The sequence below is a fragment of the Syngnathus leptorhynchus genome, chromosome 6 (assembly GCF_054491065.1).
Source record: "Syngnathus leptorhynchus isolate UIUO chromosome 6, UIUO_Slep, whole genome shotgun sequence".
Classification (NCBI taxonomy): Eukaryota; Metazoa; Chordata; class Actinopteri; order Syngnathiformes; family Syngnathidae; genus Syngnathus; species Syngnathus leptorhynchus.
The window spans coordinates 14,787,544-14,812,862 of NC_141200.1; the positions used below are offsets into that span (position 1 = coordinate 14,787,544).

At 39.1% G+C, this 25,319-nt stretch overlaps 1 protein-coding gene and 1 long non-coding RNA gene across 3 annotated transcripts in view; one reads left to right on the plus strand and one right to left on the minus strand.

Annotated features, from left to right (window-relative positions):
• The window catches only part of LOC147056140 (septin-7-like), a 63,577-nt gene extending 45,999 nt beyond the window's left edge, over positions 1-17,578 (plus strand). For both annotated transcript variants that reach the window (XM_085914636.1, XM_085914635.1), the window contains exons 9-13: positions 7,328-7,379; positions 7,600-7,725; positions 8,322-8,457; positions 13,081-13,226; positions 15,128-17,578. In XM_085914636.1, coding sequence (XP_085770762.1) covers positions 7,328-7,379; positions 7,600-7,725; positions 8,322-8,457; positions 13,081-13,226; positions 15,128-15,167 — 500 coding nt within the window. In that variant the 3' untranslated portion in view covers positions 15,168-17,578. The remainder of the gene's footprint in view (positions 1-7,327; positions 7,380-7,599; positions 7,726-8,321; positions 8,458-13,080; positions 13,227-15,127) is intronic.
• Positions 14,232-25,319, minus strand: part of LOC147056141 (uncharacterized) — a 118,532-nt gene continuing 107,444 nt past the window's right edge. The window contains exon 5 of the long non-coding RNA XR_015066450.1: positions 14,232-14,437. This is a non-coding gene — a long non-coding RNA (uncharacterized LOC147056141). The remainder of the gene's footprint in view (positions 14,438-25,319) is intronic.

Sequence of the window (25,319 nt, forward strand, 5' to 3'; positions counted from 1 at the left end):
GACAGTCAGAATATAGCGCAAGAGTAGTGCATCATTAATTAGAAACTCCATTTGCTTTGGTTGTGTTTGTGGGATATTTAAATTGGATTAGTCATCCCTAACATTTAGTTGAGCTAAATATGTGAGTGGCCGTAGGGATACGGAATTAGGAAGGGTACATTCTTTTCCATGGCAGTGTACTTAAATTTGGTTCCTGCCAAAAGTAATAGCAATGAGAAAAAAATGACTATTGTGTAAAAAGGCAACAGATGATGATTTCCGGTGTCTTTCATTCAGACATCAAAGTACAGTCTGATGAGAATATATTTTTCAAGCTATAAATAGCCATTTTTGTTTTGATTTTTGTCCCAGGTCTGATGCTGTGGCTAGTCTAGAGAAAATAATTTCAAAGCTTTTTCAAGCTAAAGCTGCGATGCATTCCACTATCACCATGGGTCCCGTCTTTGCTTCTATAGTAGTTCTTCAAATAGTACAGCTACATACAGTACATCTGCCTGCTGCATCATGTGATTTAATTTCCTGTGTTTGACTCAAACACAGGGACGTATTGGCTCAGGTTAAAAATGTTGGCCAGAAAGTTAAATCATTGAACAAAGCTGGGATCCATGACATATTTTGAATAGATTCATGAGCTCATATTGTAGCAGTGCAAGTTATGTAATGTTTCTTTATCATTATTTTCATTCATCTGCATTCTTAAGCTTTACAAAAATACAAACATGCATGCCTTTGCATGTTTCCAATGAGCGATTGTAAGCGTTTAACATAAAATATACAGTAATTTATCATCATGCAGGTAGATTTAAAAAAAAAAATGGCTACTATAATGCTACATAAAGCCCACGGGCCCAAAACACCTGATGAATTGTTGCACTGTTATTTAAAACTATCACTGATTGACAGATAAACAAGACATACATGGTTAAGAATAAATCATCAGGTATTTTCTGCCGAAATAATCAAATTACTTCTGTTAACAAGCCATTTTGTTTTTTCTCCTTGAAATCCAAGAGATCCTTGTTTGTCTCCTTAAAATTGCTCACCCCAACTGGTCTCTCCCACTCCCTTTATAACCCCTGCACTCTTAAGCCAGTCAGCGTGGATACTTGCAGGCTATGATGATGACCTGGGCCAAATCTGGGCTGCATTTAGGACAGAATCGACGTCTGAAATTTTAAAAGTCAAGTTACTCCAGACCCAGATTTTGCCCCCAATGGGCACGGACAGTAACTGAAAAACCATACCCCTCCCCTTCGTCAGAGCTCCCTCCTCTAGAAGATACAGGAGGTCAGTGGCTGGCTTGGGAGGCCAAGGGGAAAGACTGCTTAAGTTTCATCAATGGTAAGGTGTCCTACTTATTCCCTGTCCCGATGAAAATTGCCTACCAGTAAGGAGCAGCGTTTTCAATGAAGAAGAGGCTGTCAATTTCTATATATTTTGCATATTATCACATTCATCCTGAGCAGCTGTTTGTCTGCGGTCCTTTTCCAGAATCCGATCCGGTCATTAACCATGGCTGTGTCGTTAAACTCTGGTTAACATCACTAACTATCCCATCGTAAAACAGTTTTGAACAATAAGTCTATATCGTTATAATATTTTTTGTTTGTGTGATATACAGTCAGCTATGGGAAGAGTTATTTTGTCATTGTAGTTTGCAAGCCGCATTATGCAAGTATTGTATTCGTCCTAAAATGTCACTGAATGGATTAAGGAAGTCCTTGTTTCATAAAAAAATAAACCAAGATAAATAATTTCCCAACTATATATGCATCTAATGCGAACTAGGTTTGCAACTCCGTTTGAAAAAGAGGTGGAATTATTTTTAGAAAAGAGTAAAAAAAAAAAACTCTTACAACTAGCAGTTAGTTATGTGCATAATTGGCCAATCACTTTCAAACGCAATCAAACGTAATCAACACAAAAATTTAAAGTGATTCTTATTAACCCCAAATAAAGTTCAGATTCTGTAGTAGGCTTTTCTGAACAGCTGCATTTTATAGTAAAAGCTTCTCCTCATTCAGGTCCGCATAGAACAAGTATCACACAAACATCACACTCACTTAGACACTTTAAGCACAATATAGAGTCTTCAATTAACCTACCAAGTGTTTTTTTAGAATTTGGAGGAAGCTGGGGTAAACAGCGAAAATGAGTACTTTAGTACTTGCCAATACTGGGTACCGATACTCGATATGGCCAGTATGTGTTCCAGTTGTGATTTTAAAAAAGTGTTTTACTTCAAACAAATATTGTTGAAAAACACAAAAGTTTAATTAAACATAGCATATGTTTCCCTTAAATAAAACACGTCATTACTGACATTATGGCATCCACAGTAACTGCATATTTTACTAACAATCATGAATATGAATGCCATGTTACCTCCATGTGTTTAACACAAAATAATCTAAATTAAAAAGAATACAAGATGGCACGGCTGGTTCGGCCTAGAGCTGACCAGAGTCTATGACAGGACTTAAGAAACTTGGTTTTACCAGATGGCCTGCCCCTGCAACTCCCTGTGTGGCAGCCTTCATCACCACATAAATGGAGTTTATATATTTTGTAGCGCATAATCTGCAGTCAGCTAATGAAGTGAATGAGAAAGTCTTTTGTTATTTTCGTTGATCAGTATTTTCACACAGTTGGCATGGTTCTGACTCCACCTGCCTGGAAGTTATGTCAGGCTGCTAATGTGGTACCAATTTGTTAGTGTAGGAGCATTTTTCTGAGTATGAATACAGACAGAGCCTCAACTGTATCAGTGAGTCTCGAGTTTTGAATTTGAGGATCAATAGACTCACATGGATCAGAAATATTTAATATTCGGTTATCTCTTTGTTTTTTCGCTTTGTTTTGAAACACAGGCTATCTTGGTAAATATCTTAATGATACCCCCTTCCCCAAACCATTTTTTTTTTATCTCCATCTACAACAAATCTTATGAATTTATTATATACACTGACTTGTATACGTTAATACCTTAAAGTAATTACCGTATTTTTAGGACTATAAGTTGTGGGGGGTTTTTTTCAAAGTTTGAATGGGGGGGCGACTTATATGCGCATTTTTTCACAAATTTTCAAAATTCAAATATCTGCGATGTAGTGAAACCGCGATAAACAAACCGTGATGTAGCGAGGGATTACTGTAATTTGAACTGCGGTGCGGCGGTTGTTTACATAAAGTACAAAGGATTCGATCACGGGATGACAAAGGGCTACGTTTGAAGGATTTAATGATTTGGAGTGTCACATGGTTTGAAAAATGTGTTATTTATGTTATAGTTATTTGATATATTTTATTTAGTGTAGCAACTTGTATATGTTTTTATCATTACAGTTCAGTAGTTGTTGGCTCGTTGAACTCTTGTTTTGTTAAATAAAGAGCCGTTTACCAAACCCACGTCTTGACTTTGGTAAAGCTACAATATAGTTATATACCAGATCTGTGGAATAATTGGGGCCACAACTGACGACGAGGCTGATGTCAGTGGCGCACGTAGGTCCGGAATCGACAGCGGTTTCTTTTTTTGACACGGAGGATGAATATTCTGGTGGATTTGATGATTTGGAGTGATACGGATTGTTCGTTAAAATTCTTGTTCATATTACATTTATTTGACATATCTAGTCTGACGTTAGCAGCCCACGTAGTTTCAGCGTCAACAGCTGTGTATTTTTCTTTCTTTTTTGACACAGAGGATAAATATTCCGATTAATTTAATGATTTAGAGTGTCACGGATGGTTTGTTAAAATTGTTCTTTATATTACATTTAGTAGCTGTTTTGTTTGTAAGTGACACGGAGGACGAAGAGTTTGAAGGATTTAATGATTTGGAGTGACACAGATGGTTTGAAAAAGTTACTTATGTTATAATTATTTGATATATTTTGTGTAGCAACTTGTATCTGTTTTTATCATTACAGTTCAGTAGTTGTTGGCTCGTTGCACTCTTGTTTTGTTCACTAAAGAGCCGTTTACCAAACCCACGTCTTTCCTCGTACTTTAATGCTACAATATAGCTATATACTAGATCTGTGCGGCGCAGCGTTGTTGACATAAAGGACGAGGAATTTGATCGATGGATTTAACGATTTGGAGTGCCACAGATGGTTTGATAATATTGTTTATATGATAGTTATTTGATATATACTTTATATATCGTTATATGGGTCTGTGGAATAATTAGAAATGCAACTCACGACAAGTCCGACGTCAGCGGCGCATACGCGGCATTGTTTACATAAAATCAATAAAGGACGATCGATGGATTTAAGTCAAGTTTATTTGTATAGCCCTAAATCACAAGCAGTCTCAAAGGGCTTCACATAGACAATCAATTGACAATTATTCTCAAAGCATCCCCTGATCTTAGGCTCCCAAAAGGGCAAGGAAAAACTCAAAAACCCCTACCAGGGGAAAAATGAGAAACCTTGAGAAGAGACCACAGATGGAAGGATCGCCCTTTCAGGATCACCTGGCTGAAATGGATGCAAAGAGGGCACATAAAATACATAATATGGAAATCAAAAAGTGGATGTCCAGGCCAAAGCGAAGAGCTGTCGGAGGTGCCTTCGATTGTCCTGGCAGTGTCCTCTAGGAGGGTCATCCGCTGCAGTTCCCTCATGCTGAATTGGTCCACTAGAATCTAGATAACCGCCGTCCGCTTGGGTGTCACCTAACCACCTCCCCAGCCGGGGAGTGGTGGGGGGAGTGGGGTCGGGGATAGGGAGCAAAAACAAACTCCAGCCGAATCGGCCACTACAGGTTAATTAAAGGCCATATCATAGAAATATGTCTTTAAATGTTTCTACTGAGGTAGCAGTTCTAATATCCATCGGTAGGGCATTCCAGAGCTCTGGAGCCCGAATAGAAAATGCTCTAGCCCCTGCAGACATTTTCTTGGCCCTCGGTGTCACTAAAAAACTAGCATTTTGCGAACGAAGGTTACGAGACGGAACATAAGGAACGACTAAGTCGACGGGATATGAAGGCGCTAAACCATGCAATGAGTTATAGGTTAATAGAAGAACCTTGAAGTCACATCTTAAATGGACCGGGAGCCAGTGTAAATTGGCTAATATTGGGGTAATGTGATCAAATTTTCTTGTCCGTGAGAGCAGCCTTGCAGCAGCATTTTGTACTAACTGTAGACTTTTGATAATGGACTTGGGAAGACCAGAGAATAATGCATTACAGTAGTCCAGGCGCGACATGATAAATGCATGTTTAATAATTTCCGCATCACCGGTCGAGAGGATTGGGCGAATCTTAGCAATATTACGAAGGTGAAAAAATGCTATTCTGGTTATAGTCTTAATGTGCTTTTCAAAGGAGAGCGTTTGGTCAAATATTACCCCGAGATTAGTTACAGTATCACTCTGAGTGATAGTACGGTTATCTATAGTTATAGTGGTTTCCTTAAATAAATGTTGATAACGAGCTCGACCAATTATCAACATCTCAGTTTTATCTGGGTTCAGACGAAGGAAGTTGAGAGACATCCATTGCTTGATCTCCGCAAGGCATGCCTCAAGATTACAACAGTCCCGCGGATCTGTCATTGATAACGGCATATATAATTGGGTGTCATCCGCGTAACATTGAAAACTAATATTATATTTACGTATTATGTCCCCAAGTGGAATCATATAAATATTAAATAGAATTGGTCCTAGTACCGATCCCTGTGGGACACCACACGTAACTTTATAGAGTTCAGAGGATGCATTGCCATGGACCACTCGGTGTGTCCTGTCTGATAGATACGAATGAAACCAGCCTAGTGCTGACCCCGAAATACCAACAGAACCTTTAAGACGATCTAATAAAATATCAAAGTCTACAGTGTCGAAGGCAGCACTAAGATCGAGTAGTAACAATACCGATGAAGTGTTTGAATCCATAGCTATGAGGAGATCATCATCAAGAAGTTTTGCTATGAATGGGAGATTTGAAACTGGCCTATAGTTACTGAGACAGTCCGGGTCAAGATTTGGTCGCTTAAGTAGCGGTTTAATGATAGCGGTTTTAAAGGCTGTTGGCACTATCCCAGAGGAGACAGACAGATTAATTATATTTAAAACGGACGGTCCTAAGATTTGAAATAATTCTTTAAATAGTTTGGCTGGAAGCGGGTCGAGTAAACATGTTGTTTGTTTAGCCACACTAACTAATTGTGTAAGCCTTTTGAGGGACACGCTTTTAAAATTTGAGAGGGTGATTGCATGATCGTCAGCGCCGGTAATCGGCGGTCCCGACTGAGTGATTGGAAATGGTCATCTTGATCTCATCCCTAATGGATTCAATCTTTCGAGCAAAGAATTTCATGAACTCGTCAGCCGAGTGAAAGGAGCTATCGGGGGTCGGCTGGCGTAGTGTTAGCTTTGCCACTGTATCAAATAGGTATTTAGGATTGTTCTTATTGAGATTAATGACTTGCGAAAAATAACGAGTTTTTTCTAAGATAAGCACATCTTTATATTTCAGGAGGCTGTCGCGCCATGCCTGATGGAAAACCTCAAGTTTGGTTAAACGCCATTTGCGCTCATGCTTTCTACTTAATTGCTTAAGCGAACGTGTTTCATCTGTGAACAACGGAGTATGCAATCTACGGCGAGTTTTCAGACGTAGCGGCGCCACAGAGTCGATTGCATTTAACAATGTAGCATTTAATTCATTTAATGAATTGTAGTGACACAGATGGCCGACGTCAGCGGCGCGGCGCACACCCGGCATTAACATAAAGGACGATCGATGGATTTAATGGAGTGACACAGATGGTTTGATAAACGTGTTATTTATGTAATAGTTATTTGAATAACTCCTAATGTTACGTCCGGTCCGTTCTCAGCTCCTCGTTTGTGTATATGTCACGTTAGCATACCGTATCGTTTAGCCTGTTATTGCTGGTTCATGTCTGTTCTTGGTGTTGGATTTTGACAAATAAATTTGCCCCAAAAGTGCGACTTATACTCCGGTGCGACTTATATATGTTCTTTTTTCACTTTATTGTGCATTTTATGGCTGGTGTGACTTTTAGTCCGAAAAATACGGTAATGAACAGGCCTTTCATTAACCAACCTTTTTTTTTTTAAATTATATATATAGTCTAAGGAACCAAAAAAATAACAAATTGTTTTGCTGTCACATTAACTGCAAATGTTAAGTCTAATTGCAAAATTTAAACCCAAATTTAGAACGCTTTCTCCTCTTCCGTACTCACTGATTGACGCAACCAACAAATTTGATGGGTAAACAACATGGTCATGCAGTCATTTTAATATCTGTGTGTCCCCACTTGTTTTTCTGTGTATTTCAGTGGAGAATGGGGAACACTGTGATTTTACTGTGTTGCGCAACATGTTAATCAGGTAAGACGCTGTGGACACTACATTAAACTGGTTCAAGGAAAATTTCCCTTAAGAAATAAGCCATTTTATAATGCCCCCCCCACACACACACACACACACACTTCCCAATTAGCTCACAACAACGTATGCCCAAATGCTTGAGGTGATTCTTTATCATGTCGAGTCCAGTTGTTTTTCATTCAGCTCTATGAATCTTCATAAACGTCTTTCCTATCAACAGGACCCACATGCAGGATCTGAAGGATGTCACCAACAATGTTCACTATGAAAATTACCGCAGTAAGAAACTTGCTGCTGTCACCTGTAATGGCGTGGATAACACCAAGACCAAGGGACAACTTACCAAGTCAGTCAAATATTAGTTATTTGCATACCCTAAGTTAATACACTAAATATTTTATTATGCGTTGTCATCCATTGTATAAAGTATCTCACAAAATGGAGGAATTCATATACAACCTCAGTTTACACAACCTTTTGGACCGCAATGCTATTGAGCAACATGCATCCTAACATTAGGCCGAGTATCAAAAGACTCTGGTTGGCTCATGGAGGTGGTCGTGTTACAATTTGTACTTGTTTGAACAAAATAATTTGAAATATATTATCACAAAGACAAGATGAATCTCATCGAAATAATTAAGATACACAGAGAAATTATTTAAATAGGATCTCATAATTTCTCAGACTAGTTATTCTTAGGTTGCCATCAAAAGGTTAGCGATGGTGACCTTTTCAAGTGATTTGATTTGTGTGCATGGACACGGAACAATTTCAACTTCGAAGTCAAAGCACCACCAATGTGATGTATTCATGTTCACTGTAGATATGAATATTCTATATGCGTGTTGAAAATACTCAGATGCAGGCTCCTGTGTATATGCACTAATTAATATCAACTGAAGGTAAGCAATTGAAAGAGACTGATGCTATTTTGAGCAGGAGTCCCTTGGCACAGATGGAAGAAGAGCGGAGGGAACATGTGATGAAAATGAAGAAGATGGAGGCAGAAATGGAACAAGTCTTTGAAATGAAGGTTAAGGAGAAGAAGCAGAAATTGAAGGATTCAGAAGCTGAGGTAAAACTGTGTTTCTATACGTCAGGGGTTACCAACCTTTTCGAAAGTGAAGGCAAAGGGTAACCAATTATATTCACAATTCTAAAATAAATTCAAAAATCTATAAAATGACCTTCATTTATAAAAATAATAATAATACTAAATTATGTTTATTGTTCATGTACTGCATCTCACAAAAATTAGAAAAAGCAGAAAAATATCAAAAGGCAACTCTATTTTTTTAAGTCTCTGCCATTGTTCGCATCTTTAGGATGGATGGATGGACGGACACATGCACGCTTGCCGTATTTTGCGACCATCGTATTTTCTGCACTGTTTGAGTTTGTGTTCACTCTAACTTATTTTACAAGAACCACACGGGAGACAGTATGCCCTTTAAGCACTTGCAAGTGGAGAATTTGTTCGTTACTGTAGGTACAGCAATGTTCGAACAAAGTCTGACTTTGGATTCTTGCAAGAGAGTACCGTAATTTTCGGACTATAAGTCGCTCCGGAGTACAAGTCGCACCAGCCATAAAATGCACAATAAAGTGAAAAAAAACATATATAATACACACCGGAGTATAAATCGCACTTTTGGGGCAAATTTATTTGTCGAAATCCAACACCGAAAACAGACATGAACCAGCAACAACAGGCTAAATGATACGGTATGCTAACGTGACATATACACAAACGAGGAGCTGAGAACGGGCCTGACGTAACGTTCAGAGTTATTCAAGTAGACGTGGGTTTATTTATTTATTGAACAAAACAATTCAACGAGCCAACAACTACTGAACTGTAACGATAAAAACATACACAAGTTGCTACACGAAATGAAATATATCAAATAACTAACATAAATAAATTTTTCAAACCTTGTGTCACTCCAAATCATTAAATCCTTCAAACGTGGGGCCCTTCGTCATCTTCTTCATTCCGTGGTCGAATCCTTTGTCCTTTAAGTAAACAACAGCCGCGCGGCACCGGTGACATCACTTGCAGTTCAAATGACAGCAATCCCTTGCTACATCGCGGTTTCGCTACATCGCGGATTTTTGAATTTTGAAAATTTGTGAATAAATTCACATATAAGTCGCTCCCGAGTATGTCTCCCATCATACCTGTGCCGAAAAAACCTGCTCCTTCCTGTTTCAATGACTACAGCCCTGTGGCACTGACACCCATCATCATGAAGTGCTTTGAGCGGCTTGTCATGGCGCACATCAGGTCTGTTCTTGCCCCCACCATAGACTCCTTCCAGTTTGCGTACCAAGCCAAACGGTCCTCTGAGGATGCCATCTGCTCTGCCCTCCCCCACCTGGAGAACAGAGACCCGTATGTGAGATTGCTGTTTGTGGACTTCACTTCTGCATTCAACACCATTGTTCCACAGCATCTCATCTGCAAACTCGACAAGCTGGGCCTCAGTACCTACCTTTGCAATTGGCTACTGGACTTCCTCTGTCAGAGGCCTCAGGTAGTACGCGTTGGTGACAATATCTCTGGCAGCTTCACGCTGAGCACAAGGGCCCGCCACCCCCCCCCCCCCCCAAGGCTGCGTGCTCAGTCCGCTGCTCTTCGCCCTGCTGACGCATGACTGCACTGCAAACTACAGCAGCAACCGCGTGCGGAAATATGCCGACGACACAACTCTGGTGGGTGTCATCACCGGGGGCGACGAGATTCAATACAGGTCGGAGGTCGACCTTCTGGCCACGTCGTGCAGGGACAACAACCTCCTGCTGAACGTCAGCAAGACCGAGGAGATTGTTGTTGACTTCCAGAAGGGTCACACCCAACACTTGTCGCTGACCATCGAAGGTGCTGTGGTGGAGAGAGTGAGCAGCACCAGATTCCTGGGGGTGCACATCAGTGAGGACATCTCCTGGACCACCAACACTGTGTCGCTGGCAAAGAAAGCTCAGCGCCGCCTGTACTTTCTGCGGAAACTCAGGCGAGCGAGTGCTCCTCCTGCCATCATGTCCACATTCTACCGTGGCACCATTGAGAGCGGCCTCTCCAGTTGTATCGCTGTGTGGGGTGGTGGCTGCACTGAATACAACATGAAGGCCCTGCAGCGCATAGTGAACACGACTAGTAAGATCATTGGTGCTTCACTCCCCTCCCTGAAGGACGTTTACACCTCCCATCTCACCTGCAAGGCGACCGCGATTGTGTGTGATGTGAGTCACCCCGCTCACTCTTTGTTTGATCTTCTGTCCTCTGGTAAGAGGTACAGGAGCCTGCGCTCCCGCACCACCAGACTCACCAACAGCTTCATACTCCAAGCTGTCAGGATCCTGAACTCTCTGTCTGCTGTATGCACGCTTACTCCATTTTGCTCCTCTTATTTGTCTATTCATTTATTTATTGTTTATTTATTTAGGTTATTTGCTTATTACTTATTCATCGCTCTTATCTATTGTTTTTACTCTTTGTGCTATTTGCTTGTATGTGTTGTGTGATGTGTCTAGTCACCGTGGGACGTGGGAAACATAATTTTGATCTCTTTGTGTGTCTTAACGTAAAGAAATTGACAATAAAGCTGATTTTGACTTTGAAATCCATCAAAGTCTTCATCTTCTGTACCCACATTAAACAGTTGGGCAAGTTCGCCATTAAACATGCCAAGTTCCCTCTCGTCATTGTCTCGTCGTTGTCAGGTTGCTCTTCTGAAATTATCCTGGCTTGCCAGAAAGCTTGAGTTGTGCCTCGTAAGCATGTATCCTTGTAGATGCCATTTTAGAGGCTCCTAATGCTGTTTGCTTTGCCCAAACGATAGTATTTATTCATCAATGGTGGCGGAGGTACATACTCTAGGTGTTACGTATAGTCCTCTGATTGGTTTACCGCAGCGATCTACGTAAAACGTAATGTCGTATAATTGGTTCATCGGGTATACCGTAATTTTCTGACTATTAGTCGCTCCGGAGTATAAGTCGCACCACCCATAAAATGCTCAATAACGTGAAAAAAAACATATACGTCGCTCCGGAGTATAAGTCGCACTTTTGGGGCAAATGTATTTGTCAAAATCCAACACCAAAAACACACACGAACCAGCAACAACAGGCTAAACGATACGGTATGCTAACGTGACATACACAAACGAGAGGCTGAGAAAGGGCCTAACGTAACATTCAGAGTTATTCAAATGATAATAACATAAATAACACGTTTATCAAACCATCTGTGTCACTCCAAATCATAAAATACATCGATCATCGATCGTGTAAACAATGCCGCGTACGCGCGCCGTCGGACTCGTGATTTGCATGTCTAATTATTCCACAAACCCATATAACGATATATAAAGTATATTTCAAATAACTATCATATAGCAACAATATTACCAAACCATCTGTCACTCCAAATCATAAAATACATCGATCATCGATTGTGTAAACAATGCCGCGTACGCGCGTCGTCGGACTCGTGATTTGCATGTCTAATTATTCCACAGACCCATATAACAATATACAAAGTATATTTCAAATAACTATCATATAGCAACAATATTACCAAACCATCTGTCACTCCAAATCATAAAATCCATCGATCATTGATCGTGTAAACAATGCCGCGTACGTGCGCCCTCGGACTCGTGATTTGCATGTCTAATTATTCCACAGACCCATATAACGATATATAAAGTATATTTCAAATAACTATCATATAGCAACAATATTACCAAACCATCTGTCACTCCAAATCATAAAATACATCGATCAACAATCGTGTAAACAATGCCGCGTACGCGCGCCGTCGGACTCGTGATTTGCATGTCTGGCGTGATGTGTGCTCGCATGCTGTCCATCACAAGCAGAGCTTGCATCCTAAATTGCATTGCTGCCCCTACTGTTTTTTTTTTTTTTTTTTTTTTTTTCTCATCACCACACTAAATTCTCTTCACCAGACCTGTGCTTTTTAAAAACTCAAAAAAACAGGGCTTTCCCCTCCCAGTTGTTGCGTCACGGCCAATGGTGATATTTAAATCACCCTCGTTCAGTTTAGTTTGAAAATAACTATATTTCTTTTTCAGTTGTTGTTTTTTTTGTTTTGTTTATTTGTTTCATGAACTTGAATATTGTGCTTTAAAGTGTGAATTGCTTTATTCGTTTTTTCAGTGTATTAAAAATATGTGAGGTGATCAACTGTACTAGTAAGTAATGTGTTAATGATCAAGTAAATTTTTTTGAAAAAAAAAAAACCACATAAGTCGCTCCTGAGTATAAATCGCCCCCCGACCCAAACTATGAAAAAAAACGCGACTTATAGTCCGAAAATTACGGTACATATTACGCCAGTATATTGCATTTCTGTGTGGGGGATGCCACACAAAACGACTTTACAGATTTTGGAATTCGGTCCACACAAAAGGCACACCTTCGTTTTTTGAGATAATTAAAGACTCTTGAGTGCGCCTTATTATGCGGAAAATATGGTAAATAAATACAATTTTAGAGCAGGCCTGTGGGCTACTCTTGTGATGTTTGGGGGATACCTGGTGCCCAAAGGCACCACGTCGGTGTCCCCTGCAATACAAATTCTGTTACCTCAATAATGTTTGATGCCTTTTTGTGTTTTTTTTGTTCTTTTTTTTTTTTTCCAATCTGTGTCTTCTGTTTCAATCTTCAGCTCGAGCGACGTCACGAACAAATGAAAAGAAACCTAGAGGCACAGTACAAAGAGCTTGAGGAGAAGAGGCGAGTGTATGAAGATGAGAAGGCCAACTGGGAGGCTCAGCAGAGAATCATTGAGCAGCAAAAATTGGATGCCTCTAAGTAAGTTACAAAACCCTCAAGCAATTTGAGCAAATGAAAATGGTACAGGGGACCACACTGAGTAAGGGCCTTTTTAAACATGACACAGTGAGGCGTTATCAATCTATTCATTGTGTATGTGCTGCAGGCGCATTTTTCAAATTGAAATTAAATTCGGGCTGAGCTCCAATAGGACAGGTGCTGACAGAATAATTACAGAGTGACATCAGCTGCAGATTTTGGCGCAGTAAAACAGAGAGTAATGGAGAGAAAGTAATAATATAATGTATAAAACAAATGTTATTCCCTAAAAAGGTGAAAACAAAGGACAATGATTAATGTATTAGGTCAATTGAGTTAGTTTAAAAGTGACCTATAGTGACAAGCAAAACAACTCAGTGCTCTTTAGTTATTTACACAACAGAATAAGTCTTGAACTTCTGCAAGTTCAATTAAAGGGAGGGTAAAGTGAGCCCAATATTAGCACTTATGTGATGGAACTGTATTAAAAAAATGATATCAGTGATACAATTCCTCCCTTAAAAAAACGCTAAAAAGATTTAACAGTATTTTCAAACAGAAGGGTCATACGCTTACTGACGCCCACTTACTGGGCGGCGTGTGCTTGATTTGACACATCAGCCTGACTTTATTAATAATGATTTTATCACAAAATCTTGCTGATGTTTTTCTTAAATGAACACTTTACATTGTCTTAATTTCCACATTTAATTATTATCCATTGTCTTTTTGCTTCCACATACTCCCTGCAATGTGCTCGCGCGACTCGTCATTGCTTATTAGGGCAACCAAGACATAGAATGTCCCTATTCCTCATTAAAAGTGGGCGTTTTTAAAGGCATTTGTTGTTTCATTATTTCTCCAAAACGAATGGATAAAATAATAAATGCTAACTTTTTTCATTATTCTTAAAAAAAATAGGCATAAACTGGGCTAGTGAACTTCTCGGTTTACGCTCGCTTTAGTAAACAGACTCACTGTGTGAATTTCAGTAGGCATAATTTTTGTTCATGGTGTCCCATGAAATTTGACTCAAAGGTTGGGAAAGAGCTTTAATCTCCATTCATTTGTTTTTACGTTCGTTCACTCGTTCATTCATCTTCCAAGCTGCTGATCCTCGCGAGGGTCGCGGGCGTGCTGGAGCTTATCCTGGCAATCTTTGGACGGTAGGCGGTGTACACTCTGAGTAGGTCACCAGCAGGGGACACCGACTATATTTAAAGAATAAAGAAATGGTTTAAAGTATACTTTCGTGCCGTTGCTCAGTGCTAACATATACTGTCGTCAGCCTAATGATATATTGAAGTAATTTCAACTCGCCATTACCGTGTGTGTGTGTGTGTGTGTGTGTGTGTGTGTGTGTGTGTGTGTGTGTGTGTGTGTGTGTGTGTGTGTGTGTGTGTGTGTGTGTGTGTGTGTGTGTGTGTGTGTGTGTGTGTGTGTGTGTTTGTGCGCGCACGCGCATTTACAGCATATTTATTTATTTACAGTAGCTAAGGCTAGAAAGTCAAACACACATACAAAACATTCCCCTCCAAACCTATTTAGCACAGTGAAGCCCCTTTGTTTTTGGTGTTGACAGAAATTTGGGTTTGAAAACAGAAGCTAAATATTACAGGAAGCAAAGACACAGCAAAGTACTATTGAATCTACTGGTACCTTCCCATGTAACAATAAAAAATATATACTCCAATCCTGGAATAATCTTATTAGTCACATACTGTAGCACAACTGTTATTCTGAACACTACTGTGCTTCCACATAATGGGATGTGTTGGAAACACATGATTGGATCATGGAATGAATGTGCAAACCTTAACTAAAAATGGCAATTGCGGAAAATGCGAACTAGAGAATGTGGCCCTTTATTTCTAACCAAACATTTTTGTTTTCTCATGTAGGACAATGGAGAAGAACAAGAAGAAAGGAAAAATCTTTTGAAGGACTGATTTTGCTCCTCTTACTAAGTACCAGCTGTGGCCCTAAAATCCTTTTTTGCTCACTCTTTTACACTTGCTCTCTCATGCAAACACACACGCACGCACATAGACACACAACACAGTTACTAATATAACATAGTATTGTTTTTTTTTGCATATACACAGCCATGCAAAATGTTTCATGATGAACTCCTGTGATTTTATTGGCGAATTCACGTGTTTGTAACATTGTGTTCCTCTTTATTTGTCCTGACAAAGAGGAGCTAATCCCGAGTTCCTCTGAGCTACAGTCTTAGCGTTAACTCATGGTGGGGACCATGCATTTATAAACGTTTTTAGCATTAGTCCTTTGATCTCTAGATATTCTTAGATTCCACTCTCCTACACTCCTTGTATTCAAATACACTCAATAGTACTAAATAATTTTGCAAATATGTTGGGAGAACACTTGGTGTATGTAAAATGCTTAAACATATATTTGACTGTAATTAGATTTATTTATTTTTTTTTTTTTACAATTTGAACAAAAAATGAGAAGGATCCATTTCTTTCTATTCAGGAATAAACACCTAAAATGTGGCACCTTAGTTGGGAATAATAAATGTAATTTTGCATTAAAAAGTATGACAGTTATGGAGCCTACTGGTGTAAAACAGGACACTGGTGATTTGCTATGCTATTAATATTGGGCAGCTCTCAAACTGCACTGGTGTGGTCTAATAAATTTGTTAAGCGATACAAGTCAAGGTAACTGGCTCAGGGGACTGCTACAAAATTGAGGTTGGAAATAAGACCCAGTCAAAAACTAGGCATTGCACTGAAGCCAATAACCTCTCAAAACACATGGCTGAAGTAGTGTCGTCTCATAGAAGCGAACTCATTGATAGAGCTGACACCATGAGGGTGTCAACATGCCATCGATTTGAGACTGTCGGTAGGTGTCATGCTTCTTATTCAAGTTACCTCAGGTCGTTACCAGACAGACATTGTGCTCATAACACCAAATGTTGATTCTTGTTGATTGGTGAACACTATTAAAGCTGCAAACTGTTTGTGAAGAAAAATATGCCAATTACTCGCCACCCACTCATGACATTTTACATGATTAGGTCTGAAGGGAATCAGGATTCAGTGTGTTTTAGTTACCTGTGTGTTTTAAGGTCTATACAGCTCAAAGAGGGCCGGAAGGATGTGTAACCACAAAGTTGTCCTTCCAGTGTTTGAGTTGAACTTAAGATAATATGCAAAAGCCTCATTGGTCTTTCTCGTTCTCGCTCTCTCGCTCTTGCGCTCTCGCTCTCTCGCTCCCTCCCTCCCTCTCTCTCTCCCTCTCCCTCTCCCTCCCTCCCTCCCCCCCCCTCTCTCTCTCTCTCTCTCGCTCTCTCCCCCCTCCCTCCCCCCCATCCGCTATCTCTATCACTCTCTCTATCGCTCTCTCTCTCTCTCTATGCATATGTATATGTATGGAATTTTCCAGATTACAGTCATTACAAAAAAAAAAAAGGTTTTATATTGTGATGTAACAAGTGATGTGTTGTCAAGGATTTATGGCAGAACCAGGAACCAGATTATGGCAGATGTTTTCACTTGTGGTAAAAGAATAGAAGTGAACAAGAAAAAACAAATTCCCTTAACATTTCCTTCACCCTGTACTCCAAAGTGAAAAGTGTTTTAGAGACATCTAAAATAGCCTTATCTCAGATATTACTGTAAGATAGTATCAAAATGCTTCCACAAAACCAATATAGCTTGCTTTTCAAATAGATTATTGTATGTTCAGGCCAGAAGTGTTGAACCTTTACTATTTCTTACCCAGATTTGTCATGTTTTATTTTCTTATGACAGTATAATGCGTGTGGGAAAAGGACGGCTCCCGTATAGTTTTCTTAACATTTATATGAATCCAGTATCTTTCTATATTTTTCCATGGTGCATGGAGTGTTCTTGGTGGATTAATAGCAGATGCTAAAGGGACAAACACTAGACCTTAGCACATAAATATTGCTTCGGGGTATGATAGATAACAAATAGTATGTACATATTGGAGGCTGTTCAATTGCCTTTTTTTGTGTGATGTGTGTTTTGCTTATTTGTTTTCAAGAACTCTTAATCCTTTAAATAACCACTGAACATGTTATTTGAAAGTCAGTGGAAAAACTAACTGTAATATGAACAAATGAATTTATGAATCCCAGGACCTCTCCATTGTTCATTATTTTTTATTTTATCATTATTATTCATCGATTTTCACAAAAGTGGTAGGCATTTCCGTTGACGCATTCAATTTGCTGGACCTTCTGGTAAGAGCAATTTTAAAAATTAATTTTTTATGTTAGTTTTCTCCTAGCTTGTGTTATCAGGTCTCCTGTCTGTTACTATACATTTATGTTATTAAAATTGACAAAATTTTAACCCCTACTTGTCCAAAGCATCATTTTTGAACAACTTCATACTTGGATTTTATACAGTGTCTATTCAGAATGATGTCATCACAGTTAACAGCATGCAAGTGAGATTCGACAAACCCACTGGAACGTAAAGGACTGGATTATACCCCTAGTTGCACTAGATGTCTTCATAAGAAGTGGTAACCTGATTAGTTTAAAACTCAAAAACTTACTGTAAATAGCCCGCCCAAAACCCTGAACTCAACCTTGAACTCATCTTATGTTCAACATTATTGACCACTGATCTTAGAATTTCTCTTTTATCAAATCTAAAATTCACAATATGTCTCAATTCTTGTAATCCACTTTGAACCAGGGTCATAAATAATTTCGTATTCTGCGTTATCGCTAGTTTTGTTTTAATTGTGACTTTTTAAAATTCATTTTTTTATTAGTTTTTGCGCACATTTTGATTGTTTTTAGTAGTTTTAGTATTTGTTAAGTGCAAGATTTAAAAAAAAAAAAATCACTTAATGTATGATAAACTAAAATTCTCAAACAAATATCCGGCCTCTCTTCTGCACAGCTGTACAGTAATAAGAATAAAAATGGAAAATAGCACAAAAGCTTTTATGTATGACATTTGATGAATATTATGATGAAGGAAGTTTTTGCTGTATTTATAGTTGATTTTATTGGTGTCTTCGTTTTTAATCAATCTCAATTAGAGTGCACATTTAGCCATTTTAGCTATAGAAATTAATATTTTGTTTAATTAATTAGATTTTTTTTTAAATATCTTTAACAGCATTTTACCATTACCTGTCAACTGAAAGTGACATCAAGTAGTCCTGCAATATGCTTGGACCCCCAGGTCCCAGACCAGATAATTGACTTTGGTATTTTACTATTTTTCATTCCCACGTCATCCCCAGTCCCACGTCCCCAATAGGGAACATATAGCTCATGAAGTGGGATTAGTAAAGTTGTGTTAAAAATAATAACAGTCCTACATATGAAAACTGGAAAAAAAGATGTGTAGAAAGAAGAAGAAAATAAGAGAAAACATAAGTGCCGAAAGTTGTAGGTTGATCTGATAAATTGATCTCCGATGTTTTAAAATGGATAGCAAAACTGAGATGCGGAAGACCTAGCCTCCTAAAATTTGATCGGACATCCCAAATGTCCCTCGAGAGAATTAAGGGTCGCAGGGGCCTGCTGGAGCCTATCACAGCTGACATTGGGAGAAAGGCAGCCTGCACCCTGAACTAACCATCAGCCAATCGTAAGGCACATATAGAGACAAACAATCAATCAAACACACGTACACGATCCTTGAGCAGCAATCAATCCTACGCTGCCCACAGACAATTCAGACCAGTGTACCCCTACATCATCAGTGACTTGTTGAAATTCAGCACTAGTAACACTGATCAGTGTTGGTTGATTTTGTACAACTCGTAGTGGTCAAATATTATAGCAGCTAGTATTGTACTTCTTAACACGAGAAATATGAATATTAATGTACAAATACTGAACTCTGATTGAGAGTCAAAAAATGCTTTTTGGACCAATTCGAATTTGAATTGACACTGCAGTTGGGGACCTCTGCGATAGACACGTACTGTACATTTATTATGTTTGAGGCAGTCCAACAAAATCCCCCTGGACATTTTTTGGGGGCTCAAAAGGAGGACATGTCCGGGAAAAAGAGAACGTCTACAAACGCAGTTTTCTAGCCCAAATGTTTAAACGGGGCGAAAAGGCCATATCACACCATTAAACATAAATACCTATGCAAAACTGCTCATCTGTTTGGACATTTCAATTATAACTGAACAGTCGAATGCGTCATAATGTCTTTTTAGGGCTCAAAAGGAGGACATGTCCGGGAAAAAGAGGACGTCTGGTCGCGCAAATGTATAAACAGGGCGAAAAGGCCACATCACACCACTAAACATAAATGCCAATGCAAAACTGCTCATCTGTTTGGGCATTTCAATTGCAGTATCTCACAAAAGTGAGTACAGTAATCCCTCGCTACATCGCGGTTCGTGTATCGCGGCTTCACTAAATAGCGGATTTTCTTTCCAAATTTAAAAAAAAATTAAAAGTCAAAACAAATTTTCTGAATTGAGGAATTATGGCACAAAACTTGCCCACACGCCAGCAGAAGGCAAGGAGTGCCACATAATTGCACTTGTACCTTTTTATAAAAAAAATTGTTATAATGATAAGAGTTCAGAAAAACATATTTACAGTGTTGTACCTTGTTGTAGAAAAATTGTTATAATAATAAAAGTTCTAAACACATATTTACAGTATTTTATTATTTAAATTGTTATAATAAGAGTTATAAAACATATTTACAGTATGTACACTTGTACCTTGTTATAAAAGAATGTTATAATAATAAAAGCTGTTCTAAAATAATTTACAGTATGTGTTAAGAATTCTCCATGTTATGTTATTCAGTCGTGCTTTGATTTGAGGTAGGGTGCTTTATTTTGAAGGCCGTTTTCAGGCCATACCACTTCCTGTTTCACGTTCGTGTACATACATGTTACAGTGGTACAGTAGTCATTGACGATGTAAGTGGGTCTCCTACAAGAGAAATTGACGATCACATAGTCTATTCTTTAGGACAATGTCGTATTGCTCCAAATGTTGGTCTGCATTCATTTAGAGGTCTGTTTTTGCGTGTTAGCACAATCGCGAATTTGCATCTTTCTGCTAACACGTTAACCTGCCCAGTATTTCTTGTTATCATGTTTCACGCTCACACGTATAGTATTTATATTTTCAATACTTATACAAAATGTTCTGTATGTTATTTATACTATTAATGTATTATTGACATGTTTGAAACAATTATTTAATGTTCCAATAATAAAATCTGCACTTAAATTGTTTCATATACATTTATTGACACACAAAAAATTTACAGATGACCCAACTTCGCGGGTTTCAATTATCACGGGAGGTCACTAATTATCCGCAATAAACGGGGGATTATTGTAACTTCATTTCTCAAGACTTTATATGTACACAAACCCTCCTGCTGGTCAAAAGGAGTAATCCATCCATCAATTTTCTTTACCGCTTTGTCCCCACGGGGGTCACGGGCGTGCTGGAGCCTATCCCAGCGGTCATCGGGCAGTAGGCGGGGGACATCCTGAACCGGTTGCCAGCCAATCGCATGGCACACAGAGACAAACAACCATCCGCACTCACACTCATCTCGGGACACTTTAGAGTCTTCAATCGGCTTACCAAGCACGTTTTGGGGATGTGAGAGGAAACCAGAGTGCCCGGAGAAAACCCACGCGGAGAGAACATGCAATCTCCACACAGGGTGGGCCGGAGGTGGAATCGAATCCACATGCTCCTAACTGTGAGGCGGACGTGCTACCCAGTGCGGATCCGAGCCACCCTATACATTAATTAATTTGAGTAATTATTATTATATTGTATTCTTTCACATATTCATTTAAACTGAAAATATATTTTATTTTTTAGTTACCTTACATGAATATAGATTCATTAATTTAATTATTATATTGTATTCTTTCACATATTAATTTAAATTGAAAATGTATTTTATTTTTTACTTACAGTCAATCAATAATGTGAACATGTATCATAACATGAAAATCAAAGTGAATGTGTTGTGAAAGGGGATGCTTGTGCACTGGGATTTTGTTTTATTTATTTATTTATTTATTTATTTATTTATTTATTTATTTATTTATTCTCCTAATTTAAAACAATACGTTTTTCCAATGTTTTGAAATTGAGCCTAGTGCGCTTTTTGGACACACATTCTCCCCACCGTTGAAAACACCCACTCTCACACGGCACAGATGAGTCTGGAGTGCAGTGTAGTGGGTCTTTTGATTGTCCCATTATCTGACTTGGGGCTGCTCCATAATTCTTGATAACCTCGAAGAAGAACCGCAAAAGATCAGATATTGTTTTCGCAGAGCTTTGGCGCGCTTCCTTGACAGACTATACTGCTGCTCGTTCGGTCACGTGACTTTTTAAAAGCGATACGCGCACCGATACTGGGCTTCGCTCTATGAGCTCAACACGTGCGCCGGTGTTACAGGTGTGCTTGATTTGGTTACCCCGTGAGGATTTGTTTCCCCTGCCGCGGGAGCGCGCACGCCTTGTTTAGAAAACGAAAAACTGATGCCGTACGGCAGGGGTCGGCAATTACTTTTGGACGTGGGCCAAAAAGAAATTCAACCAATGGCATCGCGGGCCATTGCTTTTTATTTGGGGGGGGGGGGTCCTTACTATTTAAATTATTAATTTTAAAATGCATTTAATTTAATTCCAATTGAACAGACCTTTTTATGTTGTTAATTTAACGAAATATTGACTATTTTTTACCTTGCCCACTGAAGGAGGGAGACAGGACACTTTGGGTTTGTTTGTTTTTTGCATAAGATTACGCGCACTCGCGTGTCAATACCGTTCCGACCTGTGCGTCATGGATAACTGAAACAGGATGTTCCACCTGTTGTTGTCACTAAGGACTATCATACCTCAATAAATGTTTCGAATTTGATAGGAATCCCATCAAATGTATGCCCTTTTTTTCTTTAAAAAAAAAATATGGGGTTGAAATTTTTTTTATTTTTTTTAATACATCATATTAACGTTATCTCGCGGGCCAGACAGAATAGATGGCGGGCCAAAATGGTTATTTTCAATAAAAAAACTTTTGAACGCACATTTGCGTCAGTCAATTTTAATTTTTAGAAAGGATTATTTTCATTTTATTTCTTTAAGTTCATTCGTGTTACGCAACGATATACACTGCTCAAAAAAATTAAAGGAACTGTTTTTATCAGGGTATGGCATGAATTCATTGCACTTTTTTGATAATGTTTTGGTCAGCTACGTGGCAGAGGGGGTTGTTAATCAGTTTCAGCTGAATTGGTGTTGATGGAATGAACAACAGGTGCACTAGAGGGGCAACAACAAGATGGTTCCCAAAACAGGACTGGTTTTGCAGGTGGAAGCCATTTCAAGTTCTTCCCTCTTCATCTTTTTTAACTGTTTTTCCACAAGTGTTGGCTTTAGCTAGAATCATTATCACGACTGGGAGCATGAGGCATTTCTTAACCCTCCTGAGGTTGCGCACATCCATGCGTGCTGTTGCAAGAAGATTTGACATGTCTCCCAGTACAAGCTACAGAGCATGGAGGAGATTCCCTGAGAGCTGGTTGCTCCTCTGACTTAACAGGAGCTCACTGATGCCCTGAGACAGATCTGGGAGAACATCCCACAAGACACCACCCGTCGTCTCATTAGGAGCATGCCGCGACGTTGTCAAGCATGCATACAAACACGTGGGGGCCACACAAAATATTGAAAATAATTTTGAGTTCCAGAAATTGAATTTAGGCTAAATGGACCGTGCTGCCACATCACTTTTTCACTTTTGGGGTGTCTGTATATTGAGCCCTCTGTAGGCTGAAAACTTGTTTCCATCAAAAGATGTGGCATCCTTTTGTTCCTGAGACATTATTAAACTGTCCATATCAGTATAGATCAGGTGTAGGCAATTCTGGTCCTCGAGGGCCGGTGTCCTGCATGTTTTCTATGGCACCCTGTTGCAACGCACCTGATTCAAATGGTCAGATAATTAGCAATGTCTGCAGAAGCTGGATAACAATCCTGATCATTTGAATCAGGCATGTTGCAGCAGGGAGACCTATAAAACATGCAGGACACCAGCTCTCGAGGACCGGAATTGCCTACCTCTGGTTTAGATATCCCCAAAAAAATGTCCACTGTTGAAATCTGTGAAATGTGTTTTCAAAGTACCGTAATTTTCGGACTATAAGTCGCGGTTTTTTTTTTCATAGTTTGGGTGGGGGGGCGACTTATACTCAGGAGTGACTTTTATGTGAATTTTTTCACAAATTTCCAAAATTCAAAAATCTGCGATGTAGTGAAACCGCGATAAACGAACCGCGATATAGCAAGGGATTACTGTCATTTGAACAGCAAGTGACGTCAACGGTGCCACGCGGCGATTGTTTACATAAAGGACAAAGGATTCGATCACGGGATGATGAAGGGCCCCACGTTTGAAGGATTTAATGATTTGGAGTGACACAAGGTTTGAAAAGCCTATTTATGTTATAGTTATTTGATCTATTTTATTTAATGTAGCAACTTGTATAAGTTTTTATCATTACAGTTCAGTAGTTGTTGGCTCGTTGAACTCTTATTTTGTCAAATTAAGAGCCGTTTACCAAACCCACGTCTTTCCTGGTACTTTGTTAACGCTACAGTATAGTTATATACTAGATCTGTGAGACGCGCGCGGCGTTGTTGACATAAAGGACGAGGAATTTGATCGATGGATTTAATGATTAGGAGTGACACAGATGTTTGATAATATTGTTGTTGTATGATAGTCATTTGAAATATACTTTATATATCGTTATGTGGGTCTGTGGAATAATTATAAATGCAACTTACAACGAGTCCGATGTCAGCGGTGTGGCGCATATGTGGCGCATACGCGGCATTCTTTACATAAAGGACAATCAATGGATTTAATGAATTGGAGTGACACAGATGGTTTGATGAACGTGTTATTTATGTAATACTTACTTGAATAACTCTGAATGTTACGTCAGGCCCGTTCTCAGCTCCTCATTTGTGTATATGTCACGTTAGCATACCGTATCGTTTAGCATGTTCTTGTTCTTGGTGTTGGATTTTGACAAATACATTTGCCCCAAAAGTGCGACTTATACTCCGGTGTGACTTATATGTTGTTGTTTTTTTCACTTTATTGTGCATTTAATGGCTGGTCGACTTATACTCCGGAGCGACTTATAGTCCGAAAATTACGGTATTCTTAGGTCAATCACCACTGATTACATTCCAACATAATATGATCAACCTAATCTATTCAACCCTAACAGTATTCCTTTAATTTTTTGAGCCGTGTAATTACGTGAGCATCAACCTCGATGCAAAGAAACTCCACTTTTTGGGGAGCATTACATGCTACAACGATATATTACAAAGGAGACCTGATACTTAATTGTGATCATCATTCATCCATTTTCATTATTCAGGTATTTTCAAAGCAACTTATTATTGTTGCATTTATTAATTTGCTTTAAAATGAAAGTGTATTTTAATTAAATGCAGACACTATAGCAATGTCAAACGTGTTCATTGAAGAAAAAGCTGTTCAAATTTGCCACACTACCTGAACAGACCCCCAGGAAGACATAAAAGAAGCCAGTCAATGTCCAGGACTCACCGTTCTCAAAATGGGAGGGGGGCACAAATTCTCACAGGTTGACATTTTTATAGAGTTCCTGTTACAATTTTTATCGCCCCTCCCCACCAACTGTCACTTTGATTGGGACAAAAGGAGCCCTCAGAACTGAAATTTCTTCTCAATCATTCATTCATTCAAATCAATTCACTTAAATCATTCTCGTTATGAATGATTTCATCACAAAACGTGTGGCTTTTTCTCAAATGAACATTGTGAATGGAGAATCGAATTAATCTTCTTTTGGTCGACTTGATTAAGTACATTCACGAGGGATACTGTTTTGGGGGAGTAGACGGGAGGTGTATAAGTGTGAAGGAGGACAATACTCAAACCCCTAACATTTAAGCTCGAATTGATTATACTAGAATGGGTAACACAAACGACCGTCAGGGGGAGCCGAAGAACCCAGAGGCGGAGCTAAAGCTGAATATGACACCATGATTGT